Source organism: Solanum stenotomum, chromosome 6, assembly GCF_019186545.1.
Source record: "Solanum stenotomum isolate F172 chromosome 6, ASM1918654v1, whole genome shotgun sequence".
In the NCBI taxonomy this organism is placed as follows: domain Eukaryota; kingdom Viridiplantae; phylum Streptophyta; class Magnoliopsida; order Solanales; family Solanaceae; genus Solanum; species Solanum stenotomum.
Window position 1 is genome coordinate 28,816,408 of NC_064287.1, and position 12,067 is coordinate 28,828,474.

Sequence of the window (12,067 nt, forward strand, 5' to 3'; positions counted from 1 at the left end):
ATGCAGAGAGGTCTACCACTGGCCGTAGAGAAGAATCTTAAACCACTTGAGATTAGCTCTGACTCTAACGAGGCTATTAACATGAATAATAATAACAATCTGCTCTATGATGATATAATTGCTAAATGCAGGTACTTGATGAGGAAGCTGGGAGCAACAAAGCTGACGCACATATTCCGAGAGCAGAATAGGGTGACAGATATTATACTATCCAAACAAGGCGCGAAGGAACAAGTTTTTGGCATGCCCACCATTTTGACAGTTATTCCGATATTTGCCCAACAACAAGTGGATGCAGATAGATTAGGAACTAGTTATGCTAGGAGTAGTAGCAATAGAAACACTTTTCTTATTTTTGAGTTATTCTACCTATTTAGAATGCCTTAAAAGATTAGATAGAAAGAATTGACTAATAATATTGTGAGTTTTTTTTTTGTCTATTTAGCTAGAATGGCTCTTGATCATTGACAAGGTCAACTTCTCTTTCTAAATCTGTTTTCAGACAACATTGTGTCTGGCACAAATGTTTGTCAAATTACACCATCTACCTTAATCCTAACAAAAAAACATGAACATGACACACCTTCCAAGAAAAATATCAGGGAAATTTTGTCTCTCTCTGGAGAGCGGCTCATTGTTTCTCCACAAAAAATGGCCGCTGTCCTCTTCCAGCTCCACCACCTTATTTTCTTATTTGTTTTTTTCCTATCTCATCCAACTCCTTGTGTTTCCATTGGAGATGATCAAGTCCTTCTTGAATTTAAAGAATTGTTATTAAATACCTCACTTCTTGATTCTTCTTGGAAAAAAGGAACAAACCCTTGTGATAATAATAACAAATGGTTTGGTGTACAATGTGATAATAAAAATGTTATTCAAGCCCTACTACTTGGTGGGGTTGGCCTTTCAGGGAATCTTGATGTTGATGTACTAATTAGCCTTCAAGGCCTTAGAGTTGTTAATCTTGCAAACAACTCTTTCTCAGGAACAATTCCTGATTTGTTTAGGCTTGGTGCTCTCAAGTCTTTATTCATTGATGGAAACCAGTTTTCCGGAGACATCCCTGGAGATTTCTTCTCCAAAATGGGATCTCTCAGGAAAATATGGTTTTCGCGGAACAAGTTTTCAGGGAAAATCCCTGATTCTTTAGCAGGTTTAAAATATCTTTTAGAACTCCATTTGGAGAATAATGAATTCACAGGACCTATTCCATCTTTGTCACAGGCTAATCTAGCAACTATAAACTTCTCAAACAATAAATTACAAGGTTTAATTCCACAAAGTTTGTCTAAGTTTGGTTCGAACCCCTTTCAAGGAAATCCTGATTTGTGTGGAAATCAAATAGGGAGGGAGTGTAAGGCTGTAGCCTCTGGTGAAAAGTCTGAAGGTTCTGGAAGTACAAAATGGATAATCATAGGCTTAGTGGTTGTTTTGTTATTGGTGGCTATATTATTTAAGTCAAAGCGTAAGGATGATCAATTTGAAAAGCTTGAAAAAGAGAGCCTTGATGAGGCTGTGAAGGTGCACCTTAACAAGAGAAGCATGAGCACGCGCACCTCTATGCGTTCATCAAGGAAAGGACGCTCAAGAAGTGGCAGCGATATGGGTGATCTAGTTGTGGTAAATGATGAAAAGGGTATATTTGGGATGCCTGATTTGATGAAGGCAGCAGCTGAAGTCCTTGGTAATGGAGGATTGGGGTCAGCTTACAAGGCGGTATTGGGGAACGGAGTGTCCGTCGTGGTGAAGAGGTTGAGGGAAACCAATAAATTTAACAAGGAAAGTTTTGATGCAGAGATCAGACGACTCGCTAGGATAAGGCACAGGAACATATTGCAACCATTAGCATACCATTACAGGAAAGAGGAGAAGTTGGTGGTGTCTGAATACATTCCCAAAGGCAGCCTGTTATACCTATTACATGGTATCGATATTTCTTCTTTGCCTCTCATGTCTCATCTTTAATGGTAAAAGAGTCCATGAAAACAGCCTATATATTATTGTGTACAACTTAATGCTAGCTTCTATTTCATGTGCATAAGTAGAGACTATCTCATTATGGGATATCATTTACGTTTATCAAATGATCTGTTAATCGTTCCCTTGAAATGATTCTTTTTAAAGTTTTGGGATTACATAATTCATAAAAATGATCTTAGATAGCCCGAAACATTTCCATTCTTGTAATTGAGGTAATATTCACATTATGTATTTAGCATGCCAATTTGGGATCTGCTTCTATCAATATTATAAACTCTTTTTATCCAAAATTTTCAGGTGATCGGGGGATAGCACATGCTCAGCTAAATTGGACTATTCGCGTTAAAATCATCCTGGGAGTTGCCAGTGGAATGAAATTTCTTCATTCAGAGTTTGCATCATATGATGTACCTCATGGGAACCTTAAGTCTAGCAACATTCTTCTTTCTGCAAATAATGAACCACTTCTCACAGATTATGCGTTTTATCCACTACTCAACGATTCACAAGCTGTCCAATCTCTTTTTGCTTATAAATCCCCAGAAGCCATACTAAACCAACAAGTCACTCCAAAAAGTGATGTATATTGTCTTGGAATCATAATTCTTGAAATCCTAACTGGGAAATTCCCATCACAATATCTCAGCAACCAAAAGTGTGGAACTGACGTTGCACAATGGGCGCGGTCAGCAATTGAAGAGAATAGAGTATCAGAATTGATTGCTCCAGAGATAGAAACAGAAAAGGATTCCCTTGAAATGATGGAGAAGTTCCTTCATATAGGAGCTGCATGCACTGAGAGTGATCATGATAATAGAATCAACATGAAGGAAGCCATAAGGAGGATAGAAGAGATAACAAATTTAATGTAGTAATTGGTTAGATGATCAGGAGGTTTCAATTTATTTTAGGGAGGAGGGAAAAAAGGTACATTAACCTGTTTGAGTTCTCCAACTAATGATCCACGCACGAGCTCTTCCCAGTAGAATGTGGGCATTTTACGTTCCCTGAGATGAATGCTGTTTTCATTTGATTTGACTTGCCTGTATCGAACTGGTGTGACATGGGCGTGGATACTTTGTGAGGATTCTTCAACATGCACTTAATGTTAGTACGAAACTTAAAGTACCCATATGAAGAATTACACAAACTTGTATATTGGATACATTGACATTATGCATTTTCAATTTTTTCTCTCTATAGTTCATTGTTTTCAGATAACCAATGCAGATACTCGATCTCTATCTACAGCTTCTGTCTTATGCTTCCATATAATGAATACATTCATATAATGCTTGCATTAGGGTAGGATGTTTACATCACTATCCTTAGGGTGCGGTCCTTCCCTGGACCTTGCTAACATGAGATGCTTTGTGCACCGGATTGTCCTTTTTGAATGCACAAGAGGTTCTTACAAGTTCTTGTCATGTTAATGAAAAGAGTAGACGAAAAGTTAGGTCCAAGTACTTCTTTTTCAAGTGCTAGCTCTTGGACTTGATGCTTATGGATAGAGGTGTCAAATGGGCATGTTGGGTTGAACTTGAAACTATCATTTTGTGCAGTATAGTCTCAGAATCTGCAGACGACATTCACAGGTTAAAATCACATTTTGTGTCCGTCAATAACCCCACAATCTATGCAGTTTCCAAAACCTCTCTGATGACTTATATGCGTCCACAACAATTCAATAAATCAGGTCCCTTGAAAGAGAACGAACAGTGCGAAAAGTAAAGCTTAAAATAATACGTGGAAATTTCCTTGCTCAAAGGAGGAGAAAACCACGACCTATTTCACAAGATTTCAATAACAACTCCATTACTTCAAAGAGCCAATGTTCAGATTACAAAGTCTTGTAACCTAGGAATTAAACGCTTAATCCCTTCCCCTTTCGTAACAACACTGGTACCCACAAACAAAGCAATACCTTTATTGCCTACTAGACCAACACACCCAGTTAATGTAGACTTCAAGAACACGGCATAGCTAACTCTAGGTGCAGCTCAAATTTAATCAATGATTACAACTGAAATGATATATTTCCTTTATAACATAGGAATATATCTTACATTGTATGGAAACAAGACAATTATATATATATGTATACACCTCAAGCCAAAAGTTGGATTACCATTTTACCCTTTTATAAAAATACTTTACGCTTTATTTAAAATAATACTAATAAATCAACTATATATTCTACATTAATGCTCACAATTATTATTAAACCTATAGACTTTTCTTTGCTGGCACATTGCTGCTTCAAGCCTTCAATTATAACTGATGAAGACCAAGGATACTCCCAACAATTAAGTACGGATTTGATGAGTCTTTTTTATTTTTGACTAAAATATCTTAAATTATTTGATTCTCTTCAACTTCTTAGCTTTAATAATTTGATTCTCTTCAACTTTCCTTCCTTAGGCCCCTTATTTAAAGTCACATCGAAGAGCACTGAATTTACAAATCTCATTTTAACATTTTGCTCCAATATGCCAATTTCTCTCTGATTAAGAACCATTTTATCATTTCTTTCTTTATTTTTACTTTTTTGGTTCCCTTTTCAGTAGATCTTGTACGTACAGAAAAAAAATGTCATTGGTTTTTTTTAGAATTGTTAGGGATAGTAGCATTAGTGTTGCATTTGGATCGAAGACGTCATAATATGTGGTAATATTGCTATTGATATAAAGAATGAATGTTTGGAATGAAATAAATTTTTATCACTATGTGGATTAAAATATATATATATATATATATATATATTACTAAATGTGGAAACAACTCGAGCCAAAAGTTTTTTTTTACCCTCCCTAGGAGCTCCCACCCCTTTTGCTCCCTTGGTGACTCGAACTTGCAACCTTCGGGTTGGAAGTGAGGGTGCTTACCATTCGAGCAACTCGCTCTCGTCACTCAAGCCAAAAGTTGGATTACCATTTGACCCTTTTTTTTTAAAATACTTTACACTTTATTTAACAGCAGCAGCAGCCACAGCCGCAGCAGCAGCAGCAGCTGAAGCATGCGATAGAAAGCGGAAAAACGAATTGATTGACTATTGAGTGCAAGCCCGTAAATAGACGACTATGGGTAGTTCAGGTGCGCTTAAAGTCAACTACAACTAGAAGGCATGCCGATCTTGCCACCAACAAACCTTTGACTTTGGCTGTGAAAAGCTCCAAATAGGCACACAGTAGTTTTCTTGGGAGGTGCTGGGGCGCCGCACCTCTCAGCGCCCCCCAAAAGAGTTTTTGAATTTTGACCTTTGAGGCGCCGCCCCAGCCAGTGCACCCCAAGCCAATCTCTGAATTTCAACCTTTGGCGACTTGCGCCTCTCAGAGCGCCATGGACGCCAATTCTGCCCAATTTCCTCCCATCTTTTTGTACTAGTTCCTTAGCAATGTACCTATGTTTTCTAGTTGATTCCAACACTCTAAGGTACATATAAACATCATGAAATCATCCATAAACATGAGATCATGAACCTTGAATCCATAATTCAATTTAAGGATAGTTAAGAGTCAAGTCTATAAGTTAAGAATCAAGTCAAGAGAAGTTCATAAAGTATTTCAAAAGTCTTTCAAAAAGGTTTTAACTTTGGTGTAAGACTTAAACTTCGAATTGAGTAAAGAGTAAGAGTAAAAGTTCATTTATTCAAAGAATATACGGGAACTAAGTATTCCCAATAGTTAGAAATGTTTTCACATTTGAGCAAGAAAGGGAACATCGATTACAATAGGGCTTTTAAGCTAAGTTTTGCGTAATTATCTCAAACCAAAGAAAGAAGTTTTGTGTTAAAAAACATATGAGGTAAGTATATTTTTTGCAGTAGTATTGAGCACCGATATGGGGATGCGAGTTCATATTAGCTCAAGTCTCCATAAACCATGTAGCCACCATGGGTAGTAAATGATCATACTTTTTAGATGACTCCTTAAGTACTTTTTAGCATAGACTAGTGGATCCACTTAGTTAAGGTGTTCTATATGACGGCAAAGTATTAGACAATTCTGGCAGCGTGGGCAAGACGTTATATCATCACTTTGAATCATAGTGATGGTTATCGGTTAGAGAAACTCCCACAAAAACTATATTACTTTATTATATGAGTAAAGTTGAGCTAGTTATTGCATTTCTTTAACAAATTGAGTTGTTTTAAATGCTTTGTATAAATTGCACTATTATTGTTGTTTAACACTGCATTTGATTTGCGTTATTCATGAGTTGAGTAAATCCAAGGTAAGTGTTTCTGTCAGAATCCTTTCAAGCTTAATTTATGTTTAGTATTTCCCTCGTATACTCGCACATTCAATGTAATGATGCCGTTTGGCCTTCATCATTTCATGATGTAGGCACGAGTAATCGGGATCAATATCCAACGCCTCGTTGATCAGTTGAGCATTCAGAGTTAGGTGGTGAGCCTCTTTGATATCCAGAGGGCTCCTTTTTATCATTTGCTTTTAGTATTTGATTTGTTAGGATGATTGAGGGTCTTGTCCCGACATCCCTCCTTGTTTTAGAGGCTTCATAGACAGTCAGTAATTCAGTTGTCTTTACATTGATATTTTTTTTTATGTTAAGACTTCAGTTGCCACTTTGGCCAAGTTGAATGTTTGACCTTTAAACGTTCTAAGTTATTTTATTAAACAATTGAGTAGAAATACATTTGATCATTGTAATAATGCTTAGAGTCTTCTGTTAAGTAAGTAAGCTAGGCAAAGGGTTCGCTTGGGGCCAACAATGGTTCTCGATAGCTAGTCCGCTTAGGGTATAGGCTCGGAGCGTGACTCCATGAGTGCCAACATATCATTTTATCTTTACACTTCTTTCTCAATCAATCATAAAACACTAAATTATATTGAAATAAACATACAATAGAGTAGTTAAACCACATCGATAAGTCAGACCCACTTCAAATTAGCACTAAAATTGATAATTACTAACACCCATCAAGTCAAATTCAGCAATTAATCACATTGTCAAACCCCCAAGATTGGGGTTTTAGCAAGTTATCATAAAAGAAAGAAATTCAATACCTAATACATGCTCCATAGCTAGGTATTGAAAATCGAAGTTCTAAAAATGAATAATATTTTTTCTATTACAACACCCAATTGAAATCTCTTGCCAAAATTGCTTAAAATCAACATGAATAGTGGTTTTGTTCTCTCTATTTTGTTTCACAATAACTGGATGCCTTCTCTCTGTGGCTTGTGGGGGTTGATCTGCGAGGAAAGTCGGGATTCGCCAACCCATCAGTGACTCGCTGATCGTCCATGTCTATTGTCCTTTTTGTCTTCACATTTTCCTCCATCAGGCACTATAACTTTAGGCGATCTAGATCCGGATCGCCGATCACTTCCGCGATGAGCCATTTTGTCCTTTAGCTCGCCAATTCAATTTTATCTATGTCTCGATCAGTGCATTCAGAGGTATGATCTTCCTTCGCCGATGAATTCGGTGATTTGCCAATATAGAACAAAGTTTACCCAAGTTTTTCTCATTTCAAGCACAGTGTACTGTAAAATTAGGCGGTCTAGGGGCAACTTGGCGATTCTCCGAGTGCTCTTGGCGATCGTCATGCTTGCCTTTCTCCTTTTCTTCAGATTGTTTTGTTCCTTTTTGAATGTTAGTGTCCTTGCTTTGCTCCTCTATCCACATACCTGGAAATCAAGGCTTTAATATCACTTTATGGCACAAATTAAACATTTGAGGACACTAAATCAATATGAACAAAACCCCAAATGACTCCAAATCTCGGACTCATCAATACCCCCAACTTAAACTTTTGCTTGTCCTGATGTAAAACTCAAGATCAGCAATTCAAAAAGGATGTCTCAGATAGTGCTGCATAAGACTCAACATGAATGCACACAACAAGGCACAACTTACTCATGCAATGATCAATAGTGCACTCAAAGATTCAAATTGTGACTCACCATTATCAAAGATTCTCAAGTTCATAATTCTTGCTTCCAATGCAAGTTCAAGCTCAACTAAGGTACTCAAATGCCTTCACAACAAAGATGATTCCCTATTCACACAAAGTTCTTCAACAATTTATAGTTTCAGAATCACATACGACTCTCACACTCACAAAGCTGAACACATGCATGACTTCACACATAGGTTTACCCTTATATTCCAATCAGCATTCGTTTCAGCTCACTCAAGATCTTTTCAAGGCTTGTAATGGGGTTGAGTGTAAATGTATGGTCATTTAGGCTCAGTTGCTGCTACCTTTATGAAGTGTGTTATGAACATCACTTTCTCCCTTTTCTTTACCATTATGATCATGCTCATAATTCACCCCATTATTCAACTTCAAATGAACTACCAGATACCCCTTTTCTTTTGCAACTTTCACTATTTTAAATCATAAATTTTTCATTCTTTTTCTTTTGATTTCTTCTTTTCTCTATTTTTTTTACATGAAGGGGTTCCATCTTTTTCAAAACCATTGTTCAAAGGGGGAATTTCTCACACTTCTTGATTTTCCTTCCCTTTCCACCACACCTCGAACTTAGGCTTTTGGACTAAGTTGGTTATTCAAACAAACAACACTTCATGAGAGTTATGGGTGAATTGATAAAGAGGGGTCGTTCAAGTTTCTTCAAAGAAAAGGATAAAGCTCAAGAGGGTTCAAGCAAGGTTCACACATCTCACAAGGTTCGCCACAAAAGAGGTATAATGTCAAATTGTTTAACTCTTCAAAATTGTTGCCTAAGATCATTCAACTGCTTGCATCACTTAATCAACTGGACCAACGAGGAAAATTCTAGGTGTCATGATACACATCGTTCAAGGTAATCTCATCACACAAGGCATTGGCACCAATATCAAACAAGACTCCACACTTTCTAGCTAGTGTGCAATGTTCATCACATGAGACTCATTCGATAATCGGCTAGTAACAACGAGATGCTAAAAGTTCATGCATTGTCTATGCAACTTTATTTGGCCTCATCGTAGCCGCACATTTATTTCATTCAATTAAGAGCACTATTTGAGTCATTAGTATTGATCACAACCGATACTCGAATAGTTATCGAGGGAACAAAAGTCTTAACTACATACTCCTACCACCCCTACCAAAAGCATCCAACATTGTCCTAAATGTGAGCAGAAAACAAACAGTAACAAAAATAAAGATAAAATACTCGCACTCAAACAAACAGAGTAGGGAAAAAAGAAATCTTTACTAGGCGTCCATTTGGCGAAGACTTGTAACGATCACCGAACTGCTTGGTAAATCTCCAAGTTGTATGAATCTCACCAAATTTTCCAGTATGTAACAATTCCATAGTAGGGCAGGAAGGCAGACAAGGGAACGTTTGCTGAATAACATTAGCGCATCTCCTAATGGATCAGGAACCTCGTCGAATGATCCAAGACTCCAGTCTATCAAGGATGCTGAAAAAAGGCAGAGAAAGTCGGGTCGCCCAATTATCTCGGCAAATCGCCGAGTGGTGTATGTATCCGGCCTAATGTTTCAGTGTCTCAGCCCACTGTTAACGCCATAAAGGCGATCAACTTCGTGATCGCCGAACTTACTCGACGATTTGCCGAAGGAGTCTTAGCCTCGTAAAATCACCTACTCCTACACATTCAACACATATTATTCAATGCAACTAACAGTTGGGTTGCCTCTCAAGAAGTGCCTTATTTAACGTCGTGGCACAACGTGGAATTTCTTTCAAACATCTTCCAAGTACACCACTTCAATCACTGAAATCATAGCATTATCAAAATACAACTTCAAGCATTGCCCATTCACTTTGAAGGCAGGGCCATCTTTACCTTCGACTTCAATGCCTCCATTTGTGAGCACCCGTGTTACTCTAATGGGCCTGACCATTTTGATTTGAGCTTTCCCGCATAGAGTCTTAGTCGAGAATTGTATAGCAACACCTAATCTCCAACTTGGAACTCCCTTCTAAGGATTTTTGAATCGTGCCACTTCTTCATCTTTTCCTGGTAGAGGACTGAACTTTCATATGCCCTAAACTTGAATTCATCCAATTCGTTTAGTTGATTTACTCTTCCTTTTGAAGATTTGACCAAATCCAGATTCAAAGCCTTTATGGCCCATAATGCTTTGTGTTCCACTTTAACTAGTAAATGGCAAGAATTCCCAAAAACTAGCTGTTATGGAGACATACCAATTGGTGTCTTGTAGGCAATGCGATTTGCCCACAGAGCGTCATCAGTCCTATTTGCATTGAAAGTCTAATTAAAGGTAGTCATGGTCTCCCGATTCGAAATCTCCACTTGGCCACTCGTTTGAGGATGATATGGCGTTGCTACTTTATGTCGCACCCAGTATTTGCTCAATGCAGATGCAAAGAGCCTGTTGAAGAAATGGGATCCACCATTACTAATAATATCCCGAGGAGTGCTTAACCTAGCAAAGATGTAGCGCTTTAAGAACTGAAAAACAGTTTTCCTTTCATTGTTTGGTAGTGCTACAACTTTCGCCCATTTAGAAACATAACCTACCGCCACCAAAATGTACTTATTACCGTAAAAACTCACGAATGGACCCATGAAATCTATTCCCCAAACATCAAATAACTCAACTTCCAGAATAGGCTTGAGAGGCAGCTCATGCCTTTTGGACACCCCACCTTGTTTTTGACATTATATGCATTTCTTAACCAATTCATGAGCATCTTTGCAAAGGGATGGCCAGTAGTAACCACTTTGAAGAATTTTTGCAGATGTACGCACACCACTATGATGACCACCGACTGGTAAAGCATGACAAGCATGGAGAATTTCATTGAATTCTTCTTCAGGCACACATTTCCTAATGATATGGTCTCGACTTTTTCTGAATAAGTACGGTTCATCCCAAAAGTATTTCTTGACATCGAACATGAACCTATTTTGTTGATAGTAGTGCATTTCTTTCGGTATCAATCCACACACTACATAGTTAGCAAAATAAGCATACCACAGATTTTATGTTAGAGTGACCCTAAATTCATGTTCATCGGGAAATTAATCCTTTATGTCTACCTCCAGCTCATCATTTTCCTTACCTTCTAACCTGGATAGATGGTTAGCCACCATATTTTCACAACCTCTTCTGTCTTTGACTTTAGACTCAAATTCTTGCAACAACAACACCCATCTTATTAATCTCGGTTTGTCATCTTTCTTTGCTATCAAATAATGTAGAGCTGTGTGATCAGTGTGAACAACCACTTTGGTGCCTAGAAAGTATGCCTGAAATTTTTCAAAGGCATATACCACTGCAATTAATTCTTGCTCCGTAACTGCACAGTTACATTGAGCACCATTCAGGGTTTTGCTTGCGTAGTAAATGGGATGGAATAGCTTGTTGCATTTTTTCCCCAACACGACACCTAATGTCGTACCACTTGTGTCACACATCACTTCAAACGGTGTCGACCAATCCGGACTAATGATAACCGGGGTGGAGATCAATTCCTTTTTCAAGCATTTAAAGGCTATCATACATGCTTCATCAAAGTTGAATTTTACTTCCTTCTCCAAAAGTTTGCACAAAGGGTGTGCAATTTTTGAAAAGTCTTTGATGAACCTCTGGTAAAAACTAGCATGCCCCAAGAAAATACGAATCCCTTTTACCAAGATTGGTGGTGGTAGCTTCTCAATTATTTTGATATTTGCTTGATAAACCTCCAACCCTTTTTGTCATACTTTGTGACCAAGAACTATACCTTCCCTAACCATGAAATGACAGTTCTCCCAATTTAGGACCAAATTTGTCTCCACACATCTTTGAAGGACCTGCCCCAAGTGTGCCAAACATGCTTCAAAAGTATCACTCACAACTGAGAAGTCATCCATAAAGACTTCGACTGAATCTTCTACCATATCAACGAAAATAGCTAGCATGCATAGTTGAAACGTTGCTGGAGCATTACACAACCCAAAATGGCATCCTTTTGAAAGCAAAAGTTCCATATGGAAAAGTGAAAGTGGTTTTCTCTTGGTCTTTCGGAGCAATAGAGATTTGATTATATTTGGAATACCCATCCAAAAAGCAATACCATTCTCTCTCTGAAAGTCGATCAAGCATCTGATCCATAAAAGGCACGGGAAA

The 12,067-nt window shown here is 37.9% G+C and overlaps 1 protein-coding gene across 1 annotated transcript; it reads left to right on the forward strand.

Annotated features, from left to right (window-relative positions):
• Positions 1 to 617: 617 nt before the first annotated feature.
• LOC125869359 (pollen receptor-like kinase 3) lies at positions 618 to 2,923 on the forward strand. Its single transcript, XM_049549937.1, has 2 exons — positions 618 to 1,924; positions 2,278 to 2,923. Exons 1-2 carry the CDS (start codon positions 652 to 654, stop codon positions 2,850 to 2,852), a joined length of 1,848 nt encoding a protein of 615 aa, XP_049405894.1. The 5' UTR covers positions 618 to 651; the 3' UTR covers positions 2,853 to 2,923.
• The last annotated feature ends 9,144 nt before the right edge of the window (positions 2,924 to 12,067 follow it).

Bases quoted from the DNA above. Each gene is read 5' to 3' on its own strand.
- LOC125869359 (XM_049549937.1), top strand. From the start codon at position 652: ATGGCCGCTGTCCTCTTCCAGCTCCACCACCTTATTTTCTTATTTGTT. The intron at 1,925-2,277 runs GTATCGATATTT...CAAAATTTTCAG, and splicing joins CCTGTTATACCTATTACATG to GTGATCGGGGGATAGCACAT.